At 40.7% G+C, this 27,903-nt stretch overlaps 1 protein-coding gene across 1 annotated transcript in view; it reads left to right on the top strand.

Annotated features, from left to right (window-relative positions):
- The window catches only part of LOC121961330 (IQ motif and SEC7 domain-containing protein 3-like), a 120,681-nt gene that overhangs the window by 47,389 nt on the left and 45,389 nt on the right, over positions 1 to 27,903 (top strand). The window contains 4 exon segments of the mRNA XM_042511276.1: positions 14,110 to 14,668; positions 25,892 to 26,473; positions 26,475 to 26,847; positions 26,850 to 27,159. Of these exon segments, the coding sequence (XP_042367210.1) occupies positions 14,110 to 14,668; positions 25,892 to 26,473; positions 26,475 to 26,847; positions 26,850 to 27,159 (1,824 nt within the window).

Genomic DNA, 27,903 nt, shown 5'->3' with positions numbered 1-27,903 from the left:
CCCACTGGTTGCCTGTCGAACGTGCTAGAATCTGTCCATAACCTCAAGTTGATCTTCCATTTCCATATCTCAGCCCACCTCCCATCATATCTGTCTAAATCATTCTGGAGATAAGTTATATGTCCATCCCCTCCACTTGTTTCTCTTCTGTTTGGGTATAATCTCTTAGACAATCAGTTTCAGTACTGTATTGATAATCCTTTGAGAACTCATACAGTCATCCAAAGTCATCCCTCAACACTCAAATTTCTCACCCGCAGCATCTGGTTCTGTGTTAGTATTTCGGGTGTCGCCGTCACCACACTGAGCAGTTTCATTTCCATTTTCCATGACTTGTCTGTGAACGTTTCTGTTGCATTTATGAATCGGTCTTTTCTGCTGCTGCGACAGCTTCATTCACTCACCATCCCATTTTCACAACATCGCAGTGAGTCCATGGATATTCTCAAGCAACTTCCAGCTTCCAACATGAATTTGTCCACTCATTCCCTCTCTCCTCTTAGATGTAAAGGCAATGGCCGTTCTGGCATGGGGTTTAACAAATAGTCAATTGAAGTAAGACTTCCCCACACCAATTTCTTCAGTCTTGCTTGTTTAACAAGTTTTCAGTGGGTGTCAAATTATGTGCCGAGGTCTCTTTCTCGCCACAACGAACAGACCTGGTGATTTAAACTGGTAGAAACAGAATGAAGCGGTTTCACACTAAAAGAATCTGTGTTTTTCCAACACTCTTCTTGCGGTAGGACTGCTAACTACAATAGCTGATGCAAAAACATGAATGGCCCTGTCTGGAGCCAGTGTTTGGTTTGTCTGTTCTGGGCTACTGTAGAAACATGGCAAGCTCTGTAGATGAGAACCCGCTCCCTATGTAAATATATGCAGCTCATGCTAAGGATATGAAAACAATCTACAAGTTCTTATTTTCAGGTTTATTATACACTAAAGAAAACATGCTTATATTCACTTTCTGCCTGTATGTCCCCCTAAATCCCATACACTCAACCTCTAAAGCTCTTGAAAACTTGATTTCAAACCATATTTTTTTCTTCCAACTCATTCCTGAGAGATCTCAAATCGAAAGTTTCCCCATCATTTCGCAGCAGTGACTTCTTTAGCTCTTTTGTTTCACTTTCACGTCTCTTTTCCAGCCTTCTTGATCACGCAGCCAACATTTAACTGGGGTGACAATCTGCACTTTGATCATAACCACTGTGCAGTGAATTACAATGACTATAATACTGTACTAGCTGAATCATCTGACACTCATGATGTCGTATCATCACTCCTTAATATCTCTTTCTGCGTCTCTTAAGACCCACTGAGAAGTCTCCTTAGTAATTACAATTTGTTAGTTTCTCCTCATTTTCAGCCAATAACTTGATCTCTGTAATAAGCCAACTGCAGCAAGCTGCTGTAGAGCAGTTGAATCAATACGCTCATACACTGTGTGCACAGCAGTTTTGTTTAATATCTTTTATAATTAGAGAAAAAGTAAGACTGCATATATTTCTGAACTATCTCCAGTTCTTTCCACGCTCTTGTGATTCAGCATTATAAAGCTTCTGTCATGTGATGCTTGAAGTATTGAACTGTGTTGCTTAACAGATGCAAATTCAAACAAGACACTCGTGCATTGGGAAGCCGCCTGAGGATATTTTCAGATATGTGAAAAAGAAGTGAGCCAAAAAAGGAAAAAACTCAGTTATTTCCCCCTGACGGGCCACATAATAGGCAATTAGCTTGTGAAATCATCGGGGTGGGGGGACGGCTCAATTGTTTGTTCCACTCACAGCGAGGCGAAGCAGCAGCCGAATCCTTTCTCCAGGCATTGTTGTTCTTGAACACATCCTTTTTCTTTCTGCATCTCTGTTAGGCATCCATAAAAAGCTGCCATTGCCACGAGGTATAAAAATAGCATTGTGATTCTTATGTGTACCAAGATGAGAGCAAGAAGAAGGGAAATGAGCATGAAAAAAAACAAAACGACAGTGACAATCTAAAGCAGGCTGTAAGTCCTGGACGCACTGTACATGGCATTGTAAGGTTTATGGAGGCTAGAAGTGCTCAAATAAGGAATGATGTCATTCTAACAACCGCTATTGCATATGCTTTACATGTTTTCAGTTTCACTGAATATATCTGAAAATGTTAAATAGTCATACTGGACAAATGAAGTAACTGTTTTACTATCACAGGCAGCTTAAAGCACTTGGATAAGATTAGCATGTTAGTAGTCAATACCTAAAAATATTAGACAAGACAGTACATTTGGCATCTGATAAAACCTTTTCCTTTAAATAACCAAAGAGGGGGGCGCTACACATTTTAACAGAAGGGAAACACTATTCAACTGGATAACACACTTTGACACAACATCTGCATGGGTAGCGCAACTGGCAATTCAGACAATTTTCATGTGATTTCATGATCAGGCAATTCTCTTATGAACTCATAAAATTGCAAGAATCTAGCTGCTGTGCGAGGTAATGGTTTATGATCAAAAACCTGAAAAACTATTTCCACTCCTATCACCCTCAGTTGTTTTTATTTACTTTTAAATGGCAATACTTTGGTGCATAACAACATGGACATGACAGACTTGTGACCCGTAAAACAATGTCTTTGTCGCTCTACGGATTTCATACTTCCTCAATTAGTAAGTCAGGCATGTCTCCAAAAGTGGAATAGAAGCATATTTTTGAGCAGATAGGGACGATATCCAACCAGCTTTATAAATGACATTCTGTGACATTGAATGATGCTATGAAGGTCTGTCATTCTCCATCCTTGAAGTCCTGCCCATGAGTACTGGGCTGTGTATATATATCTGTATACTCGCCATGTGTCAACCATAAATCTACGATGCAATTTTCCCCACTGCCGTCTCTCTCTTTCTCCCTCTTTCTCTTTCTATCTCTCCCTCCATTTTATCCACATCCCGGGGCATCGGCTTTTGAAGAGATTCAATTTGAAATCCTGTCTTGCATATTTCAAGAGCCCAACCTGTTTTTATACCCTGTGCTCTGTTGTTGCTGGAAAGATGTTTCATTGACATTGCATGGGACTGCCTGTGGTCATAATGGTCTGTGTGTGTATATACTTGCGTACTGTATGTGCAAGCAGTTTGTTCTTAAATCCTTCAGGGCGACTATCCTCGTTCGTCTTAAAATTCAACACGATAAGTAAAAGCCTACCCTTTTACAGCAGGAGGCAAGAAACCGAGTGTGCCGCAGCTTGTTTTTTAGCCTCACCTCAACCTGCTCACCCTGTGATACCGATCACCGGCTCACCATAAAAGAACTGAGCGCCTGCGTGGGATTTTAACAAGAGCTGAAGGCTGATTCTCTGCTTTTCAGAGGCATTAACTGGTCGACAGTGACCTCAGACAATGCTTAAAATGTATGGATTCCATATAAAAATACAGAACAGCCTCTCTTTTATGCCTGTTTCCTTCTCATCTCTATGCCTCCTTCTTGCTAAATACTGATATTTATGAGCTGTGTTGTCTCGACCAAGTGAGCACACTATTGATTGGCATCTCCATAACCAATCCATCACTGCAGGATTGATCACATGAGGCGAACAGAGAGCGCAAAGAGGAAGCCACCTATCATTAATCACTGCATGTATGCTCAAGGTGAATTTCACAGGGTAAAGTTAGCTGTGTCTGGCATAGTTACTCCATGCATATTTTACGTTTATCCAACTATGAACTCTTGAACTCTGCAACAGGAATAGTCTGCCAGTGTCTATACTGGTATTTTTCATGTTTGTGATTTCTCAGAGAATATTTAGATGTTTCAACTGAAGCTATAAAGTCATGTAAGTCAATGACCTAAATAATTGATTAAAGTATTGAATTTGTGTCAGAAGAAAAAAAACTTGCACAGTTTCAAGTGGGCACCCAACATTAGTGTCACCAATTTGGTATCTGACCAAATGTCTCCCCTTCTGTTCCTGGTTTATGATGTTAATAATGGCCAGAAAAGGTTTTTTTTTTAAATAACATTATGATGTCACAGTGAAGTTGGATATAAAATGTAATAACTTTAATCCTCATATCTTATTAGACATTTGTGTGAAATTCTGTCATAGTTTGATATGAATTCTTAAGTTATGGCCAAAAACATGTTTTGTGAGCTAACAGTGACTTTGACATCTGATCTTCGACCACCAAATTTTAATAACTTCATACTTGAGTAATTATGGATGTTTGTGCCAAATTTGAGGAAACTCCACCAAGGCGTTCTTGAGATATTGTGTTCACGAGAATGAGGGGGATGCAAGGTCACAGTGACCTCTGACCACAAAAATGTGATTACTTTATAATAATACTGGTGTAACTAGGCGAAATATAACGTTTGCAGTGCACATAAGGTCATGAAGCGATGACACAGACGACAGAAGCTATAATTTTCTGCTGCAAAAAGATTGAGTGCTTTAAAAATATCTCCTGCAGATCTGCTGAGCATCAGTTTTAAAGGGAAAAACACTTCATTACCTCATTCTTCCAGTTTTCTACTGAGAGAGGAGTTCATTACATCATAGGCCATTTTCCAGTGTAAATCTGAATAGTGCTCTGGATAGGCTAATCCATTTCATAATTTAACATGACCTTTCCCCTATAGCATGCTTTTAGTCACGCACAAGTACAGAGGCTCTGACTTCATCTCCGCAGGGGAAAGAAAAAAAAAGCAAAGATACAGTTAACCATGTGACTCATCCAGTGTCTATCTCATGATTTAAACATGTCATGGCTATATTCGTTAGCCATTCGACACAAAAGCTTCTTCAGTCAACGTGTGGCCAAGAACATGCTGCTGGCTCTCTGGAGATTACACAATATGGAGAGAGCATGTGAAATGGCTCCTTAGTCCGTTTTTGGGACGTTTTTGTTGACTTTGAAACAAGATGGTGGTTTGTACAGGAGCCAGGGTGCTGCAGATGTGAGTGGGTAGCAGATGTATGTTTCTGTTTGACCTTGATCATGGATCAGAGACTCAAAGACAAGATGTATGTGGCTTTTCATCTCTTGATGAAAGGAGGCCCAGGTGGATGCGTTTGATTCCAGAGAGATACTGTTTCTGTTTATTGCCGGCCTTTATTCTCTAAAGCTTCTGTCCTCTTGTATTACACTCTCAAAAAACGTGCAATATCTCAACAACTATAGAATGGATTGCCATCAAATTTGGCACAGACATTTATGATGCCTACCGACTACTGATCCCCTGAGTTTTTTTGTCTAGTGCTTGCAGGAATTTGTTTTATGAAATTCACATCAGCTATTTTCCTTTGAAAGTCACAGAAACAAAAATGTAATATCAAAATTTCTGTCTTTCCTCAGGACTGCCCTGCCTTAATGTCCACTTCTTAAACTGTTAAACCACAGTGGTTCAACTCTACAACAGTGGTTCTCAACCATTTTTGGACCAGCGCCCCCCTATCTATTATCCAGGTCCCTTATCACTCCCCATCAGTTTAAATGTAGGCTAATTGTCTTCACTGAACATTAATGTCACTTATTATTCTGTTATATGATTTAAAAAGCAAGTCATTGAATGCCAAATTACATTTTATCAATTTGAGTTATCAACTGGAATATAATTTTCATTAGTTTTTAAGAGAGCCCCAAAGCCATGTGAATAGAAGTTTTATTTTATATTGATGAGTCTTAAACAAATGCAAATCAGTGCGCTGTAATTTGGCAGTGGTGTCTACTGGAGGAAAAGCAGTAGTAGACTATCCTTCACATATGAAGCAGCACATTTTGGGTGTCTGGCATTCTGCTGAAATTTAAGCATCAATTTATAGTGAAAACGTATTAGTAATAAAGTAGTAATAAAGTAGTCTTTTGTTTGACTGAATAACCTCTTTAAATGCACTTCACCTGTCAGTTGCATGCTATTTAGTTATAATTCATTTATAAACCCCTGGACTTTAGTTCATGTGTGTTTAGCGAGATTGTTCAAAAACTTTTCTGTGTTCTTTGAGAAGCTGAGAATATGTGATATTTTAAGAAAAAACAAAAAGTCCTGTCCTATAGTCTGCTGTGCATCATCTTATCGCTCTGCGCCCTGGTTTCCCCTTCAGACTGTCTGACAGACACAGAGCTCCGTTTGGGACTCTGCTGCTCGTCATTTGAGATGTCCCCCTTTCTCTGTTTCTCCGTAGAGTACCATTGCTCGCGTTTCTCTAAGGTGGGATTGCTTCCCACTTTGATGCGTGCCGTTCCAAAGCAAGCAATGAAAAGCTGCGTACATGCCTGGTCTTCATCTGATGGTGGTAAAAGCAAGTTATACAATTGTGAACATGTCCATCACTAAACTGCTATTACAAAGCAGAAACACACAAACGCCCCCCAAGAACATCTCAACACCCTTTTAAAAAACACTGCTTCCAGCGCCTCCCTACGTCCTCTGAACGTTACTCCAGAACCATAAAGCCAATACACAACTTATTTAACCAACGGTTCATACTCCCATGACCAGGAAACTGATCCTCATGAGTAAAATGTGCAGGAGATTTCCTTTAGCATCACAGATCTATGGTTCATCAATATTATTTGTAGTGATCAGACATTCACTGCAGAGCTGCAGAGCTTCATCTCTGTGTCGCTGTCATCCTCACACCCCCCCACCCCACCCCCACACAGACAGACACACACAAACACACACTTCTCCCACTGCAGCCCTGACCACTCACACCATTCTACATTTTAAAAGTGACACAAAATAAGTGAAAGTCAATGGTGTGTCCCTGTAAATACGTGTTCACATGGAGGTTAACGAGAGGTCACGCCATAGATTAATGAAGAGGGAGGAAATTATGTTATGTACTCTTTAACAGTGAAGAAAAATGACTCAACTTGACCTCGTGATTAGAGAGTACCGCAGTCTTTTTGATGCTAATTTGAAGCCCACAGTGTGCATATTAATAGTGTTTTATTTTATTTATTTATTTTTCAGTGTAGAGCTTCTAACATGAATAAAAAATATTTGCAGTCGAAAAGAAATAGTGCCAAACAAGCACCCATATCTGTGCCTTTCTAGTGGCTTACTTTTGACTTTTTTGCCGTGTGAATTCGCAGCTGTGCACGTGGCACTACGTCATGTTTTTCCTGCTTGTGATGAATTTTAAATACACTCGGGTGATGTATTCAGCAGATTTACCCCATACATTACCCTCTGCATGCATCGGAAGAAAGAAATATGCTTATTTATGCAGAGGCTTCTGCTCTCCGGTCTGCCCTTGTGTTCTGCCTGATGAACTGATTAATTCTCGATGAGTTGTGTGAGAATATAGGGGAAACGGGAACAAGACAGCAGATTCCTGCCTGGTTTTAACAAGGAATGTCTCTGACAGGCAGAAAATAGAAGGAAAGTACAATGAGCTCATGTTGGCTACAAATAAATCATTCTTCTATAAGGGAAAAACATAAAACCCATGTCTAAGATTGAAAGAAAACTACTTTCTCGAGCAAGAAATCATGGCAGCGAGCAGCTTCTTCTGGGATCTCATTTGCTATGACTTCTGCTGATGTGGTTTTCCTCACATAATGCCCTCTTCAGCAACTCTTTGGCTGAGGTCCACAAGAGGATAGACCCTTTGAACCCCCACTAGTCACACTGCGCGATATCTCGTCTCTACACCTCCATGGTGATGACGCGGCAAAAGCTGCGCGATCAAGGTGAATGAAAGTCGAAGGAGCCCACAGCGACTGAGTTCACGCTGAAGACATAATCAGCGGACCTCCTGCATAAAGACGGTGGTCTTCATGTCAGATGTCATCACCTCTACACACGGTCCAACAGATGCTCAGCGGCTGTAGTCAGCACTGGGGCTCAATATTATCAGTATTTTACCCATCCTCCCAGCGGAGCCGCTCGCCCTGGCTGTTGAATACATGATGAGATAAATGTAAAACAGTTCAAGTGTCTATTTAGCCATTTAGTTTTCATCCAGTGCATGAGGTACAGGCTAAGTCTCCATGCACTGTTGGTACCTTTTACAATAAAAAGCAATTCACCAAAATTTTAGACATTTCCTACATAATTTTGGGCCAGTAATTTGTGTATAGGTGAACAATGTTGTGATGACAGGAGGAAATAATAAAAATGATAAAAGAAGCTGTAAGGCAAGGTTGGAAGTTGGGCTGGTGGATGGGTTATGAAACACCAGGGCTGCCTTTTGGAAGTCGACTGAGATAGCTTCAAGTTGAGCAGTTGTTCTTTTTTGGTTTTGGCTACTCGGCGTGCTGTGCAGTGTGCTTCTGGGGACGTTTTGGTCCCCGGAATTTTGCTGCGGAGTGAACGCTCTTAACTTTCACACTACTCTTCGTTACAAGCAGCTGTGTGCATGGTGCAGCGGCACCCAAGACCCTGCACGTTGGGTTAAGAGATAACATTATGTTTTTTTCTGCTTAGAAGTGTTGAACTTAAAGCTTACAGCAACATAATACAACCCGGTCTCTGACTTTTGCCTGATATCTAGCATTGGCAAAAAAATGTTGCATCTATCTGATCCACTGTTAGCTCCATTAGCTTGTGTACATGATTTCTGCTGTCACACTGGACCCATTCAAACTTTAATACTTTAAAGGCCAATGGAATAAAGACAAATCATCAAATTTCCGTATTGAACAGCCAAATCTGTTTTAACTGATATAACTCTGAGTCGAGTACAGCCCTACAAAACACAGGACTTTCCCCTATAAACTGTAGTGACAACAGTGTGAACTTTAAGTCATTTTTAACGCAAACGTAATGCCATTCATTGGGTGTAGGATATCATACAAACATTGTATGAGGATACGTGGAAAGAAAAAATCCCGCATCTGGCTGCTGGATACTAGCATCAAAGAAAACTTGAACACAGCAAATATTCTGGCTATACATGCAGTTTTTCTTAAAACAAACAAACAAACTAACAAACTACAACCGGCAATGCACTTAGCCAATCATGGTTAGCTGAAATATTTGTCCAATTGTTCTACTTTATTGACGAGCCATCAGGGTAGCTCTACTTCTTCGTCTTCTCATGTTGGATGACACCGCCATGACTCACTTTCACCTCTCAGGTAACAGTTGTATTACTGGACAGGACGGGCTGGGGCTAGCTAGTTAGTATGCTTATTTCAGTAGATATCTCTGCAACACAATATATGGTTGTCTTTAACTTAACATCAAAACATTTACTTCTTCACATTCCGTTGATAATATTAGTTCTCTTTTTGAATGTTTTCATCTTAAATTCTGGCCATATCTTACAAATTGCACCTTTAATTTTGAGGACTTGTTGACTTTGTCTATAATTCCATGAAAATAAAAATCTTTTGTCTTCATTTCCTGAGAATGAGCTGTTTATGTCTACATAGGGAGCGGGTCCTTGTCCACAGTGTTGCACTGCCATGTTTCTACAGTAGCCCAGAATGGACAAACGTGACACTGGCTGTAGAAAGGGCCAGTCGTGTTTTCACATCAGCCACTGTAATCACCAGCCCCTCTATGACTTCAGAAAAGGTCTGATTGTTTTATCATGAAACCGCTTAATTTAGTGTCTTTACTGGGTCAGTGTACTTGGGTGAGAAAGATAATTCAGCTCCCGGACAAAAAAAAAAAACTCCCATACAATAAACACTGAAGGAAATCTAACCTTTGACCTGACGTTTGGCACACAGAAGAAATTTCACCTGGTTGCAGTCTGCAATCCTCACCGCTAAATGCCACAAAATCCTACACATTTCCCCTTTTAAGTAATCAAAACTCACTACATCTTGATCAGCTACAACAGCGAAATGCTGCTGACACACAGATGCATCAGCAGTGAAAATCTAATGAGGTATATGATGTATCAATCAAATTTTTGTTTTGCAGAACAGGTACTTTTTTGATACATTATGCACATTTTGCTGGTAAGACTTATTTTTATAATTGAGTATTTTAACGTTGGGTTGGTCAGTTGCTACAGAAGATTTATTTTGTCAGTGCAAAAAAGGGCCTCTGCTCACACACACACACACACACACACACACACACACACACACACACACATTCATAGAAAGCAGATTATAAACTGCACATGCGAACACATTGTATAAATATAGTATGTTTCAAATCCCTGCAATGCTGCAAAATGACACACGTGATTCTTACAGCTGCAAAGGCTGCACATATGGAAAGTGTGTGCTGCCAGAAGCACAATAAAGCCTGCTCTCATGCTTCCCGTTTCAAATCAATGTTGTATTGCAAGTTAATACTCAGGCGAGACAGTACAACACAACACATGCCACTAAACACACAGACCTGAGCTCACATCAGACTACAGTACCAGCAGGTTAGCACTCATGGCAGAGTGAGCAGGAAACGTCAGCGCACCATAATTATATTCTGGGTGGAACGCACGGAGGCCGCCGCGCTCATCCGTCTTCAGTACTGACGTATGGAAAGATGAGAGGAAAGAGAGAGAGAGAGAGGTAGCATCTAGGGCTTGTCTCCGCCTCGTCAGTCACATTGACACCTGGAACTGCTCAATCTCCTTACCTGGTGGAGGACGGAGTGGCAGGGAGGCTGCGTGTGTGTGTGTGAGAGAGAGGGACCGTTGGACAGAGAGGATGACAGCACGCTTGACAAAATGGATGAAAGGAATGAGGGCGAGAGAAGTTGATATGCAGAAAGGAAGCGTGTGTGACAGACTCACAGGCTGGAGGAAAGTGAAGTTGTTTACAATAACTGCTTTACATAAATAAATACACATGCATATATTACGTTATCAGTCATTTCATATGGTGATTCTCTTTTTTTTTTTTTCACTGTGTCCTCTCACAAATAATCCCCCTTGAGCACCTTTCCCACAGCGTGTGTAACTTCTTTTTGGTTCCCTTATCAGTATTTGACTTAAATCCAGCCGCACATAGCCTACTGGTTGTCAGATTATCTCTCACCAGAACAAGGGCTCCTGCAAAATGCAAATAGGGAACATTTAGATTCACAACAATGAAGCAGAAACATTTTGAGCGGAGACGGTCGGCTGCAGAACGACTCCTAAGAAGTTCTCTGTTTTTCCAGGCAGGTCTATTTTTTCGCGCAGGAAAAAAAAAAGCTCACCTGCAAGCTGAGTGTCAGAGCAGAAGACTTTATTTCTCTATTCATTATTCATACACTCATGCAAGCTCTATTTTAGAAGTTGCAGACCCAGCTATATCCCCGCTAAAGATACTTTCTCCTCAAGCTTATGTGCTGCCATGTGTGATGAAAATGAGAAGTGAGCCTCCTGTGCGGTAAGAGGAAGAAGACGGGATTTTGCTGCACACAAATCTGTTTTTCTGCAGATTTAAGGCTGCGTACACGCAAAACTCTGGACTAGAACAGGAAGTAAGCAGATGTACACACTGATACGCATTTCTGCTTTAAAAACAGCAGGTTTTTAGCCAAGAATACACACATACATTAGGTAGGTATGTAGAAGCTGCATTTCCTCCCCCGGTAAAGTCTTTTAACTTGTTCTTGAAACTTCTGCAAACGCACAGATTTCTGTTTAGACAAAAAAGTTTGTTGTTTCTCTGAAGTCCCCTCCCCCTCTGGGGAGAATCATGCTGATGTTTCTCTGCAGCTCTCTGCATATGGCAGCAGCCTGAGTGTCCTGATTTTATGCTCACTGACTCCAGTCTTATCACCGTATCCAATAAGAGGGGAGAAAAAGTCTTATCTTAATCTGGGTAATAACATGCCTTGCTGTTATCACACTGTCAACTAGTGTGTAAACCTGGCTCCAATTCAGAAGGATACTTCAGGAAAATCTGCTAATGCTTAAAGCTTGAGTGTGGGGCTTTTGCATCGAAATGACAGTCCATTACATTCAAGCCTTTGCCAAACAAGTTCACACAATGCTGATTAGGCCTATCATCATAACTATTTCTGCTGGATGATGTACTGTCTCATAAATAATTCAGATAATTGATATTATTATCATTTTGAGACTATTTTACTCCACTGGTATAATGATATTATTATTGCATAGAACAAACTAAACAAAATCCAAGTAAAATGCAAGATTACAAAAACTAAACCGGGAATGAACCAGGGTGACATGAGAAATGCTAGGGGAAGGAAAACAGTTGCGTATTGCAATACTTTTGGGAAATATTGCGATATACAATATATATCATGAGATTTTGAAAAATCTCTTCTAAATTAATGCAAAGTACTAAAGTAAAAGAACTACAGTCACAATAAAGTTAAACAAAAAAGCTACTGCCATATGACAAAGTTATATAAAATACTGTTATAATTAAGTTTAATAAAATTCTTTTCAAATGAATTAAAATAAAGTACTGTCATAAGTGAGATAAATGTAGTAGACTCATGTTATAATTAAATAATCAAAGCAGAACACATGGCACTTTGATTTTCAAGGGCTACACTAATACCGCCACGCTTTTAAACATGAGGATTCATTCACTGATAGCTCGAGATCAACTGACACGCTTGAGTTCATTTAAAACACAGATTTGCAGGTCACACTGGTGCTTCGTGGTCACAAAATATGACTGAAAAGTTGCAATTGGAGCTCTGAAGATACAAAAACACACACCTCACCTGCTCACACTACTGCCACTACCACACATTAGACTCACTGTTACCGCAGCACCGTTAAACATGAAGAGTCTTAAGTCTTTGCATGCAAGTCCTGAGTCAAGACTGAAGAGTCCCAAATCATTAACTTTGAGTTTCGAGTCCTAAACAAATCAAAATGCAGCAGATTAATATTATATTATCTTTACAAAAATCATAAACGCTTTTTTAAAAATTGTACTTATTTGTTGGAAGTCTGTAATATTTCGATGAGGATTTCAAATGTATCTATGGTTTCATCTTTTTCAAACTGGTGCTCAGTAACGCCACGTTGGTTCTTTATGGTTCTCTCTTGCAACTTGACTGCATGCTGTCAGATTGAAGTGGATGATTTCAGTAATTAAGTGTCAGCTTGTTGGAAATTAATAGCGCTAACAGCAGTTGATTCAGGAAATAAAGGGAAATTAACTGATTCGTGACATACTGTTAAAATCACACTTTTTCAAGTATTTTCAAGTGAAAAGTCAAGTACAAATGAAGTCACGAGTCACTGGTGTTAAAGTCCAAGTCTAGTTGTAAGTTATTTTTGATTCTGTCAAGTCTACAGTTAAATCAAATTTGTGCCTTGTGACTCAAGTTCAAGTCACGAGACTCGAGTCCAGACCTGTTGGTTTCAGACACCAACAGGTGAGACAAAGTAATGGTATTTGATGACTTCCAGACCAGGCTGGAAGAGCCTATACTGCAAAGCCAGACTTATATTTAATGCGTGCATGACACCATCCGCATAGAAACATTACAGCGAGTCATAGACTGACAGGAATGATTTAACTCAAGGCCATCATGTTAAAGGAGTAAAGACACAAAACAAAAAGACAGAGACAAAGAAAGTAAGAAAAGGGGTAACTCAGCTTTTTTACCACTAAAACTGCAACACAGAAATGAGATAGCTATAAAAAAAGAAACAGATCAATACAGATTCCTACCTTCCCTTTGTGTTTCACGTTATTGTTTTATTACACCAGCTACCTCCCACACTAACACGCATACACGCAACTATTCACACATATACTAGGAGCACACATTGGGTCTAAAAGGCGTAGAGGCGTTTGTATTAGCTGCATGACTGTCCCCTCATGTCTGTGTGTGTGCTGGGTGTGTGTTTGTGTCACTATTGGCTGTCAACTTTCTTGTTTTTTCACATTTTCTCCTCTGAAGATTTTGCTGAAATAAATAATCGCTTTTGATCTTTTTTTCACTCTTGTACACTGTGGTTTTGTCAGCTGTTCTGTACACTTTTTTTTTTTTACCTTGTTTCACTGTCTGTCAGTGTCTAGACAGACAAGACAAGCAGACAGAACAGAGCAGGTAGACAGATGAACTGGCCCTGCACACACTTGGTAGCAGAGTGAGAGAGGTCATACAGAGAAAAAAAAAGGGTCAACTTCTTACCACTAACCCAGGCAGCCTGGAGAAGAGGTCAGAGCTCACCACGGATGCAGCAGCAACCTCACTCTGCGTTTTCTCCTCCTTTCTGCAGCGATGACCTTTCTCCAGAATCGTCTATTGGGGAGGAAGGGAAGGGAGGAGAGGGGGAGCAGCAGAGTGAGGTCGAGTCACAACCACAGCCCGAGCAACAGCAGCAAGAGACACAGCCACAGACTCAACCGCCACAGCCCCAATCTGAGCCCCAACCACAGCCCGAAACCAAACCTGAGCCAGAACCCGAACCCGAACCCGAACCCACTCCGGAACCCGAGCCACAAGTGGAGCCTCCGAGCGAGGAAGCGCCACAGGACGCCCCTAAACCACCTTCGCCTTGCGGAGAGGAGCAGACAGTGGTGGAGCAAGAGAAGGAAACGCTGGAAGAAGTTGTGGAGGCGAAGACAAAGCAAGAGGGAGATGAGGCACAGGCCGAGCAGGGCGAGGCAGCACAGGAGGAAGAGGAGGAGGAAGGGGGAGGAGCTAAAGGAGGTGGGGCAGGGAGAAGAGCCAGCCTGCATCACACAGCCTCGCCCTTGAGGGTGCAGCGCAACGGGGCCGGCTCGCACTCCGCCACCTCCGACTATGAGCTCTCGCTTGACCTCAAAAATAAGCAGGTAGGGTTGTGTTGGGGACGGGGGAGGGGGTGAGGGGTTGGTGTGTTGTTTGGGTGAGGGGAGGAGCTTGGCTTATGTGTATTGTGCGTCTTGTGGTCTGACATGTTTGTGATGTTTCTGTCTGAGGAGGAAGATTTGTGGTCTCGGGATAAAAGCCGCTGTTTCATTCTTACTTTTCAATTCTTCGTCGTTTGTCGGATTGTTGGCACTTTTAGACTTTCCAAACTAATGATGAGCTTTTTTTTCTTCATTGTCATAAACCATCATTGTCATTTCCATGCCATCGTCTCATCAACATCCTCACACGGTTTCGTCTTTCACCAAATTTGGACTGTGAATGTGTTCTTTTGGTCTCTGGAGATATTTTACTGCTGTGTTGTTGAGTTTTTAGGGTTTTATACACTGTATTATATCAGCAACTATGCGTACACACATCGGGGTAAAATAAAGACAATGCGCACACAAGTTGTATCTGCATGAATGAAAAGCCTTTTGACTTCTCTGCTGCTATATGAGATCCTCTGGATGATGAAAAAGCCCCCATTTCCATGGAGAATAAAAAGCATGTGACCGTTATCTGTTCTCATCTTCCTGCGGTTAAACCGATTTTGTCCGAGACCGACGTGTCTATGAACTGTGTTTTAACATGCGTTTCCATGTTCTCATGTTTGTGTTCTTATCACCGTGTTCATCAGGGGCTTGGAAATCATTACATAACCATCTCCATTTCAAGAACCATCAAACATTCGCCATTCATAATCATCCATCTAACCGACATTCTCCAGTCCATGGATCTGCAACCAGGTAAGGCGGCAAGTTTGGGTGTAACTCCCAGTGTGCTCCTGAACATTTTTCTGTATCTTAGATGTTTAGCTAGGTGAATAATATCATTAGAGCTTAATTGTTGTTATAAATAATATTTCAAAGGGGCACTTTGTTGATTTTACACATGAAGTTAAGTTCACTCGTCTTAAATAGTACCACGTCACAGCCGTGAAACAGCTGCAGTGTCTTCTGTGGCCTTACGGTGTTTTAAGACCCTGATGATGTCATAATGACATCATCAGGGTTATCTCAGCCTAGGCTTCAGTTGCAATGTGGGAAATGTAGGATCCAGTGTTTTGGCCTCCTGATGTATATTAGGGACTACGAGTTTGAATATCTTGGCCTGTCCTGCTTCAGTTTAGACCATTCTTTTTTGATCTGTCTTGCATATGTCCCCCAGCTTTGTGTAAGTGCAAAACTAGACTGTTGCAGTTCCTCTTTAAGTCCTTTCCAAGCAGAAATGCCAAGCTTTGCTAACTCCAGCTTTTTGATTTTATGGATTTGCAGCTTTTCTCTCTTTTATAACTTTGTGAATTGATTAGTTTTGGATTATGGACCATTGGTTGGGCAAAACAACTCATTTGAGAACGTCAACTTGAGGTCTAAGAAATTGCAATGGGTCTTTTGCAGTATTTTCAGACATTTGCTAAGCCAAACAGTGCTCGTTATTGATACTTTGCTAAACATGTTCTACAAAATAATAATAATAATAAATAATAATAATAATAATAATAATAAATAATAATGAATAATAATAATAATAATTAATAATAATAATAATAATAATAATAATGAAATAAATTTGGAACTGTTCATGATTAAAATGAGCTTTAAATTGTGTCTAAACTGTGAGATTCCCAGCCTTACAAGCAATTTGAATGGTGTCATCATGACAATCAGAGTAAATTCACAGTGCTTAAAGGCAGAGGGAATAGGAAAGGGGCCATTGGCCAACCCCTGGTCCACATTTTATTTGAAGTCTATTAATTTTAAGATCACTTAATTCGTGGAATTTTTGTTTTCAGCTTTAGATAATGAGACTGCCTCATCTCCCTAAAATGTATTTTTGTCAAATTGTCTACTAAAAAAACACCAGACCCAGAACAATGTCCAATAAACGGCTTTAACTCATTATAGAATATGTGTATTTGCACCAAACTTCAGATGGAGCTCAAAAACACCCAAATCCAACTTTTCACATTGACAAAACAAAAATCTCCTGGTTGACTATAAAGATATTCAACAAAAGAAGCAAACACGGCAACAAAAAAAGTTTGTTAAATATGGAAAGCAAACAAAATAGGTAATGTATGATGCTGACTTTGTCCAGGTGTGTCTCTGTTTATATAAAAGTCGCAGCCATAACTATTGGGCATCATGCATGTTTTTGTCAGATTTTATAATGGTTATGCATTAATTGGCCCTTCTTTATGAGGCACGAAGGTTTTGCTGATCTCCTCCTTAAGTGCTGACTTCAGTTACTGTCCCTGTAATTGTGGTGTGAAACATTCGACTGCACTTAAACAACCCACAACAATCGGTAAACACAGTCGCTCTTTTTAACCGTTTCTCAGCCTCAGGGCGCCATCCACAGACTGTGAAGATTAAATTTATTCAGAGGTGACTCTGTCTGCCTCATTTGGATTGTGTTCTTTTGATTGTCAATGTTTGTTTAGATTCAGTGGGCGAGAAGAAAATATACCAAATTGCAAGATGAGTTCCCAAAGCATTATGATCAATGTTTACTAAAAATTGTCTTCCAAGCGACTGGCAGCTGAAGCAAATGCATTTGTGAGCGAGGATGGTTGCTTTCTTTTCACTCTGTCAGCTCCGTTTTCACTCAGTTTTGACTTCATTTCCTCACTCAGCGCTTATTCGAGGCTAAAAGCTTCTTTTAACCTCGGCTACTAACCTGTGTCTTGCTCTCTCACCTCCATTCTCACTCTTTTAATCTCACATCTCATCCTCTATGTCCCTGTCAACAATGCTGGGGATTCGTGATCAGCTAGATTGATCTTCTGCCTGCACAGCTGGGGGGTGCAGGGGGCTTGATGCATCTACAGATCAATGTCAGTGTAAATTGAATCCGCAGGGCGATAGCTTGATTGCCAGGGGAGGAACCTCATGACGAAGTATTTAAACGTTTAACACTTCAACCTGGGTGTTCAACCTCTTGTTAAAGCTATTTTCTTTTTTTCAAACTGGTTTAAGTATAGAATCTCACTGAATTTTAAATGCTGGTAAATTAACGTTATTTTTAAACCATGGGCAGTTTTGTACACATGCATTTCTGTGAGTTTTCCTTCTTTTTTATTGAGATAAATGACCAAGCGCAAATTCCTTGCACCATATAAATAGCACAAAACAAGCACACACTATGATTAACAGAAGAAAATGCAACAACTTTAATAAAGACTGAAATATCGTTATTATAATCATGATTTTATAAGGCTATTATTAGAATTAAATAGGAAAATAACTGGAGTCATATATTTCTGGAGTCATTTTCTTTTTTTTCATTTCAGTCGACTGCTTTAGCAACTGACTAGAAATTGAGCATGCAATGGATGTCATCTCTCTCTCTCCCTGACAGATATAACTACCTGTTCTGAGTGAGGGCCTCACTGTTATGACACATGCACTTTTCATCGATCATAATTCAAATTCCTCCAAATGTTAAATCCTGCCTGCCTTTCCTGTTTTATTCAAAAATACGTCACAATACTGAAACTCGACACTTTAAAAATGCTGTTTCATCTCGACTTTATCGATTAATTTCACCTTCTGACTCACTAGCAATAATGAGGAAGAAGTTGGGGGGGGTTTATAGCTTATTACTGCGAAAATTAGCAGTCCACAAACCGACCAGTTTCAATGTTTGTTAATCTGAAACATCAACTAGAAAGTTAAAGTTGATGTACAAAATAATTTTACATAAAAATAGCCTAAATGGCATCTTACACACTGTAACAAAGTGCTGTAAAAAATAGTACCAAACTCAAACGGTCAGGAATCATTTTTCCAAACTGCAGTAAAACACCATAAATCTCTATGCTTGAGCAAATAACAGTAATAAACAACTGTTTGATTTAACATCATTATGCAGGGTTTTTCATTTTAACTAACTGAGGAGAAGCAGCTACATGCAACCATCACCAATAACCATATTATCTGTATGGTTAGCTACAGCATTACACTGTAAAAACATCACATTCTGCTGCAAAATACTGCCAAATTTAACAGTAATATACTGTTAAAGTAAATGACTGTAATGACAACATAAAGTTTATGGTAGGATGCTGTAGTTAACCATAATGCTGGAGGAAAATTTGTTATTAAATTACTTTTAAAATATCTTTAAATGACCCCACGTTTCTCCGACTTGTTTGCTGCCTTCACTGCCATTTGCTCTGAGTCTATTTAAAACTCTTTCAGCCAAAGTCTTTCCTGCTTGTACAGCACTGACAAATTTACTTAAAAGTTGTTCATCAAACAGAGAGATCTTGGAGAAGTAAGTGATGCAGGTTGAGTCGTCGCCGACTTCAAAGCCTTTTGTTTCACGGGGGGGTGATGAAGTGAGAGGTGATGAGAGACCCGACTTTAAACGACTGCCCCTGCTTTGGCCCTGTAATTGCTGCTAATCTCTGCTTGAGTAATATAAGTAGCCCATAAATCAAAAGGCATTTATCTCATAAAGTGAAACATTCAGCAGTGAAAAGTTTGATGGCCTGTGTTCACTCATAATTACACTAAATGCGCAAGTAGAGGGCATGCAAGAAATGTCAAACAGGGGCTAGTTCAATGTGTTTAGTAGCTTGTCTTAAAAGTGCTGATGCAAAAAGTGCACGGATAAGCAAATGGGATGACACTGTTCAATAGCTTGCTGCTAATGACACTCTATTTTTTGGGGGGGGGGGGGTTTGACTGAGAGGAGTCAGTTTAATCCTTTTCTTCCATCAGTCTTTTCTCTGCGTCAGAATTTAGTCATTCAGTAACCACTCATCTTTTTTCAGTGCTGACTTTGGTCAAGGATGTCTCATCTTAACGCATCACCCTCCTCTGATGACATCAAGTCTTTTTATTGTCATCCTCATTTTTGTAATACAGTCAGCGTTAGTTGTGTCCCAGTTCTGCTGTTATATATATCATCTCATTAATCATGCAGATGTTTCTGTGCTGTAAGACAGTGTGCATGAGCATGAAGGCTAATAATCGTTTGGCTTTGCATTTTCCCCCTCATTCCTGCAGCATGTGAGATCTGATAAACGGCTGTTTTTACTTATCCACATCAGTGTTTTCTCTGCACATCTAAAAGTGAAATTCCTGAATTGTGGTGCTGGTAAATTTATAGCTAAAATCATAATTTAACAGAGAGGGCTGTTTTTAATGTTACAAAGAATGCAATTTGCTGACAATTTTACCTCTATTTTAAAGAGAAGCATATTTAAGTTGAGGCACAAAGCCACTCGCTTATGGTTAGTTAAAGATTATGTTTTGGGCACAATTCTGACTGAAATACAGTGATGTCTCGGTAAAAAAAAAATACTGCAGGAAAAACGATGAGTTGCTAACATGCACCCCCATTTTTTGGTTGCCAAAAAGCTGCTGGATAAAATAAGCAAGATATCAAGTGTTGATTAGTGAACTACAGTGAGTCGGTGGATTTTTTTACATTTTAGACAGAATCCAGCTAAGCTAATTTAAACATGCTGCTGGGTTTAGCTTTATATTTATATTGGCCTGAGAGAAGAAATGAGCAAATTTCCCAAAATGTTGAGAAATTAATTTCATTTCAATAGCAATTTGTTGCTGATTGCCTCAGTGACAAAGAACTAGTTCACCAAAATTAGTATTTTAAATAATTTTAAGTATTTAAAAAAAACCCTGTCCCATAAACTACTTACTGTGACTGCTACTGTGAATAGGGTATATATTCAAATGCTGAAAAAATATCCAAATCCTAAATTTTGCAGGTTAACACGCTTCTCAAAATTCCAAGCTTGCCCCTTAATAAATTTAGTTTAATAAAGTACAAATGTCAAGAGTAAAATGTGTCTGTCATGCAGTTTAAAGATTACTCAGCTGGACGAATGACGTAATGCCAAGTTAACTTAAGAAATTCTACTATAAAACTCCAAAAGAGAGAGAACATAATAATCATTGCACAATACTCTCAAAATGCTAAATCTTCCTCTCAAAAACTGTAATTGTATTGTAGTTTTCTGCTGACCTTTTGTTTTGAGACACATTTTCATTTGAAGCACAAACATGTCCAGACGAAAGCACATTTGTTTCTGGGCATTAATATTTCATATACAGGCAGAAAAAGTCCCATGTTTCAAGCCGAGACGTCCACCACCTCTATCTGATGCTCAGAATCAGCTTTAGCTCCTGCACACATTTCTATTAACCCTTTCAAACCTGGATCTCCAACACTTTTCCTATGCTGCATTCATATTCCTTTCACAAGTATTAAAACCATTAAATCAAGAGCAAAGGCAATGAGCAACTTGACAAGAAATGTCCCGGCTAATAGCAAGAAATGAGTAGCTTTAAAAATGTACTTTCTTAAATATCCCGATAACTATATATCATAATTATACATTTTAAAATTATATCACAGAATGACGATATTGTTTCGGTCATTTTTATTGTTTATTTCGGTTTATTTTATATTTTCCTGCTTTTTTGTTTTTTTTTCATTTGTATGATTTTTTTCTCAGCTCATTTAGGTAATATTCATTTCTTTCTTTTTATTTTATTATTTTTTTCTTTCTTCTGTTTGGGTCATTCATTCTGGTATTGCCCATTGCCTTTTCCACATGTTTTTTTTAAACAAAACAAGCTTCAGGCTTCAAAGGGTTTAAACCACCATTTTGTGTGGACATACAGCCTATTTTCTTTTTTTTTTGTTTTAGAGAAATATACTGTACATACTCCCTAATTTTATGCAGTTGCACAATCACAGTTTTCCATCCTTTACAAAAGAATTACACCTTTCCCTCTCAGTATATGTAGAACAGCACGCTGCAGCGTCGTACCACTTTGCACTAGTTTGTCTTCCACCTCCCCCCTCTCCTCGTTCAAAGGGGAACACGAGGTCAGCATGGTGCTGATCTGCCCGTCAAAATCGATTTAGAGACCCTGGTGGAACAGAGCAGTGCCATCACCGTGCTCTCAAACCACTGCGCCTCCGGAATAATCTCTCTCCATCAGCGCTTAGTGAAGTGATCAGAGGTAGAACTGACAGTCGGCTAATAGGGGGGGATTTTCAGCGGTGGCCACTCTTGGCGCAGTCATCTGTCCTCGCCACCTCATTCTATATATCTCACCTTCTCAGCACCCCGAGTCACTTGTTTTCTTGTTCTGTCTGTGGTCTGTTTCATCCATCTTTTTGCTATTTATTTGTCCTCCCCTTTTGTACATGTAGATCTGTGAACAACAGTTAAGTCCCAACTGGTGATATACAGGCATCTCCTTTTCATGCTGTGATTATTGTGGCCAGTCTGTATTAATATGATATTCATCAGGCTTTATAAAATCAACATTAAGGCCCTTACTCCACCCCAGAGGCCAACTGTGGGCGAGTGTATCTATAATGTTTCTCGAAACCATAAACTTACAGTGAATGATCATCCAAATCTGAATCTCCCTTCGGCTGTATGGAGCTTTATAGTGACTTTCAGCTCATTGTTTAGCAGCTTTTTTATTTACTTTCAACCCCCACCTGGACTGCAAACGTCAATCCTCCTGAAAGAGCATTCACACCGACACTGAAGATGGTGACTGTCTAGACCGGGTTCTTCTTATTTCGCCGATCTGAAAGCATCTAGCAGTAAAGGAGCAGCCAAACTTTTAGGAAGTAAATGTACAGGGTTAGTTACAGTATGCCCATGAGTAAACACTACAGCTCCTCAATACCCAGAGAAATTCCTGTGCTCTCGTGCCTCGCTTTTCAACTGCTGGACAAAAGTGAAGGCAAAGTAGGATTACAAACCGGAGCAGAGTGTGCTGCTCACGTTCCAAGACAACGCCTTCTGCTCACATGAGTTGCAAAAGTAGATAAATGTATTTATTCACTGCCTTTTTATTTAGCAACCTGCTGTTTACTCAGTATTATCAAAAAAAGTTGAAGGGGTTTGACAAACCTGCATACACACGCTAATTTTGGTGGGAAAAAGGGGTGATATAGCATTTTTTTAAGCCGTAGCTGTTTGGAGAGAAAAAGCACTAAAAGCCTGTTACTTGCTGGCACCAAACGACAGAGAGTGACTAGCTGATAAAGATGGTGGAAAGCAGAACACACAAACTAAAGGGCCACATATATTTCCCTCAGGAGTTAGTCGAGACCCAAAAACCAAAAAAAGACCCCAAAAAAAGTGAATACTGGGCTTACATTCCTAAGTGACTGGCACATCTCTAGTCCCAACACAATCCTCACTAGACTGGAATGAAATCCTGTCCACTTTCCTCCTCCTCTCCATGTCTCATTCCTCCCATCAGTGTCCCAGTTCGTCCTGGTGGCTACAATTCCATCTGAATGGCAAAGTGTTTCAGATACACACTCTGATAAAGAAAGCAGCGTGACCCAAATGCTTTATTCATCATCCCCCGACCCTGCTTACGCAGAAGGCAAAACAAACAAGCTCGACTGCCACATTTAATCAAACGCAGCCGCACTGACGGCCCTCTCTCACAACCAAGGGCACCTCTGCAGTGGAACTCTTTGCACAATTTGTTTTGATGAGCGACACCTTTCTGAGTAATGAGGTCAATCATATTACCTCCGTGCCTGTCTTTAAAACCTACACAGGGTCTATTTTGGAGCACCGTCATGGCGATATAAGGCTAACATTGTCATTTAACTCGTGCACACGGCGCAGTCACTGAACAGTCCAGATTAAAAAGTGATGAATATTCAGGCTGAGTTCGACCAGTCTGCGAGAGTTTGACAGAGAAGTCGCCATCAGCAGATACAGTACAGAAACCGGCGTCCTATTCAGGGAGCACCTTAATATTCTCGGCGCGTCTCACTTTGCTCGCAGAGGCTCTGCAGTGAAATGTAAATGGAGTAGATAAGATGGATTTTCAGTGTCATTCCACTTTTCTAAAGCGCTTTGTATGTGATTCCGTTCCTCCAGTGACAACGGCAGAGGCTGCATCTTGTTGAACTAACCACTTATCACAAATTGCAAACCCTCGAGGCATTACAGCCTATCAGGAGGTGGTTGGGTGACTTTGTCCAGGACTGAAGTGAGAGGAGATTAGCACTGAAAGTCACATTTTGATCCTTCGTGGCTGCGTAACCGTTGGTTCAATTGACTTTAGAGGAGGGATGTTTTACTTGGACTGCATTAATCCTCATGTACACATCACCCTGATACAAGACAACACCGATGGAGGGAACAGCAAGGATTTCTTTTTCCTAGAATTAAATGCCACGCTATTTTTAATGTGCACTTTCTATGCAGCATATTTAGAACGCGTCGATTTTTTTTTGACAGATTGTGACACTGCTATTCTTTCAAAGCTGAATTCTCCCCCACACTCCTGCCCTTGATGCAGTTAGAACAGAAACAGAATTATATTCATTGATTTAGTCTGAATGAAAAGGATTTCAGAGTGACGGCAGAAGATAAGAGCGCTTTCTGGCACTTCCAAAGATACCCACACCCTGATTGTTCTGGGAAACTCAAAAGAGGTCTCATCTAGTGTTTGAGCTGCTGCCAGATGAGGATGGCTATATTACATCTCTATCTATTTCCCACAGCATTTGAGCAATTTTTCACAGGCAAGATTAATGGCTTGTTCAGTTTCAGACAATTTAAAGTTGCGTGGAGGACCTCTCTATGGGATTCGCGGAGATTATGAGTTCTATTTGCCGAGGAAATGAACAGTTTGTCCGAATGCCATGAGTCAGCCTTTACTGTGTGTTCTCTCTTTCAGACCAAACTGTATGTAGTGTCAGTGCACACATCACAAGGCCAGCCTCCAGAATAGATTTACTGAGCCATGTGAGGATCTGGAGGACTTTTATGTTTGAATTTTGCCTACTCGTTCCAAAAAATTGGACTTTCAGCCCCTTTCACCTCCTGGGATTTTCATTTATTTTTTCTTTTACCACTGCAATTATCCCCATTCCTCTTTTAATGTCCAGCTCAGTCATTTCCCACCCACACTCCACCTGCTATTCAGCTCACATACCATATTCATCTCCCATGCACCACAGCCAGAAGCAGGAGAATATGAAAAATGCTGAAACACTGGCAGTGACCTTTTCACAAATATTACATCCGTGATGCAGGGGATTATGGGAATCCTTGGCAATGTTTTGTCTTCTCAGGGTCACTCATGGAAATTTTCGTTCAGTGTTTAGGCAATTTTATTTTATTTTTTTTTTTTAGTTTTTACAAAGCCAGCAGCTAAGAAATGTCCCATAAAGCCTTAAATAAAAATTTCTGTAAATTTATTGTTTTTAGCACTTCATTTGGATTAAGATGTTTTACGTTTTTTATTAAAAATGATTTACAATAAAACTTTTAGTACTATCACTTAAAGAGGGTGTTTGATCGTAATAAATTTGGAAAAAAAAAACTAAAAATAAAATTGCCACTTTGCTAAACACTGAATGAAAATTTCTGTACCTTTATTGTTTTTGCACATTTTTAAATTAAGGTTCATAATTTAATTTTACAGGGTTTTTCAGTGTAAGCAATGATTGCCTGTTTCATGATATTATTATTATTATTATTATTATTATTATTTATTTTTATTTTTTTTAAAACTTCTCTTGGAAATGTTAAGGATTTTTTTGGGTATGGCAACCATTGCAAAAAAAAAGCCAACTACTTGACCTGACCTCTCTCTAACAATTTAGGCAACTTATCAGAAAAACAAGATTTTGTTATTAGTACCAGTGCAAGCCAAGTTAGCCATACTTAGCAATACTAATTGATAACAACGCATCACACCGTATGTTGCGCATAAAAACACTGTAGCGACAGAATAGTGTGTACCACTGTTGTAATATAGAAAAAATAAAACAAAAGGGCTAATAAAAAAGGATAATTACAACAGCTTTCACTACTGTTAATGAAGTGCCAGTTAATGCCAGCTTAAATTTCTGACCGGAAACTTGGAAATTCCAACTTCTCAGTGCAAATGAAACACACCATAGGTCAATGAGATATGAAAAGGGCACATTCACTGGATGTTTCCAGTGGACCATCTATTTCTGTTCTCACCAATTTGTGTGCATCTTGTGTTTGTTCTGCGACTTCTAATCAATATGCAGCTATAATTGCAGATTGTCCTGACAGGTTGTTATCTTTGTCTTGTGAATTTCAAACTAGCCATTCATTATTTTCCTTCTGTATCTTTCTCTCTTCTCTTTCTCAGATCGAAATGTTAGAGCACAAATACGGTGGCCACCTCATCTCCCGCCGTGCTGCCTGCAAGATCCAGACCGCCTTCCGCCAGTACCAGCTCAGCAAGAACTTTGAGAAGATCCGCAATTCGCTGCTGGAGAGTCGTCTGCCTCGACGCATCTCCCTGCGCAAGGTCCCGCGTGCAAAACACGAAGGTTTCTCTGCTGAACGGGCCCTGGCAGAAGGCTGCAACTTGACAGGCATCCCTTTGGTGCGCTCGCCGTCCCTGCCCGCCACAGTCGGCGGCACCCTGACCGACCTGGAAGACTCATTCACTGAACAGGTCCAGTCACTGGCAAAGTCTATCGACGATGCACTCAGCAACTGGAGCCTGAAGACAATGTGCTCACTGCAAGAAGGCGGCACTTATCAGTTCAGCGCCGACTCCTTCAGTGCAGCAGCAGCAGCAGCAGCAGCAGCAGCAGGAGTAGCAGGTGGAGGAGAAGGAGGTGGTGTGGGAGAGTCAACGATACATCAAGTCCCGGTGGACCCAAGTGACCTGTCGAGAAGCGCGAGCAAGCTGATGATGGCGTTCCGAGATGTGACGGTGCAGTTTTGACAGCCAGAACTTCCGTGTTTCATCGTCTGTCATGGAATCGTCCACCGTCACCCTCGGCAGCTGCGAAGGAGCCCCCGCCTCTGTCACGACTACTTCCACAACAACAAACTCCACTCCAGCCTCCATCCCTCCTGGCCACTCACAAGAACCCCCTCCTCCCCCTGCAGAGCTCCCAGCTGAACCTATAGATCCGCCGCCGCCCCCACAAGAGCCCCCACCACCCCCCGAATCGCAGGAAGAAGACGAGCTAGATGTTGAATTCCCTGCTCCTCCTCCAAGCGAAGAAGAGCTTGGGGAAGAGGAGCAGCCTCCCCTAACCCCTCTGGATAAGATGGCAGCTCCTCAAAACCCAGAGGAGGTTGTCATGGTGGTCCACCACCCACAGAGCCCCCTCACGCCCCCCCACCCCTGCAGCGGAGCTCGCCCTTGGTAGAGCCGCTGGAAGTCAAGAGGTGTGGCTCGGAGACGGCAGATAACAGCTCAGAGCAGATGAGCAGCAGCAGCACGTCCACAGAGGCACGCTCTACGTCTGAAGCGTCATCCAAGGAGGCGCTACAGGCCATGATCCTCAGCCTGCCACGCTACCACTGTGAGAACCCCTCCAGCTGCAAATCGCCCACGCTGTCCACTGACGTCATGCGGAAACGCCTCTACCGCATCGGCCTCAATCTCTTCAATGTGTAAGTAGCCACTGCGTTTTTATTCCTTTGATGATTTTAAATCAGGCCTTTAGTGGAATCACTTATGAATCAGTGCCGACTGGTTCGTCATGATTAACTTACTGAAACATAAAATGAGCAGTGAGAGATACAGACATGACAGAAACGGTTCTTTTAGTCTGGTATTTTGAACTGAGCAACTTTTACGCACTTGATGTGACATTACACTCTTCTGCAAACCACAAATATGTTACATTTGCACATTTTATACATATGACACGTCAATATTTCTAAAGTGAAGATATATGAGCTGACTTTTGTCATCAGGTGGTGGTGGTGTGGGGGGGTGGATTAATATTGGAAAAAGATAAAGGACAGTGGATTTATCAGAAAAGAGACAATACTGTAAGTACAGTCTGTACCTCGGCACTGAGGTGTACATAAAGTTTGATAAGACCCTCTGGACTCAAAAGAGCAAAAAGAAGCACTTTTGCTCATAGATCCCCATTGTGCTTAAAGAACAAACAGAATGAGGCCCACATCCCACGCTAGATCTGAGGTGTCTTCTTTTGTTTCGGAAAAACACATCAGAGCGGGGACAAAAAGAGAGAGGATGAAATACTGAGACAGAGAGCTGTCTGAAGGTTGAATTGTAAGAGGAAAGGAATGAAGTGAAGGAAACGAAGTTAGAGGCACACCCAGACGTGGCGGAAATGGCAGTGGGATAAACACCTCAATCCTTAGATACTTTAAGAACTTGATGCA

Source organism: Plectropomus leopardus, chromosome 22, assembly GCF_008729295.1.
Source record: "Plectropomus leopardus isolate mb chromosome 22, YSFRI_Pleo_2.0, whole genome shotgun sequence".
NCBI lineage: Eukaryota > Metazoa > Chordata > Actinopteri > Perciformes > Serranidae > Plectropomus > Plectropomus leopardus.
Note: the sequence above shows the minus strand (reverse complement) of the source record. Positions and strands in the feature narration are given on the sequence as shown.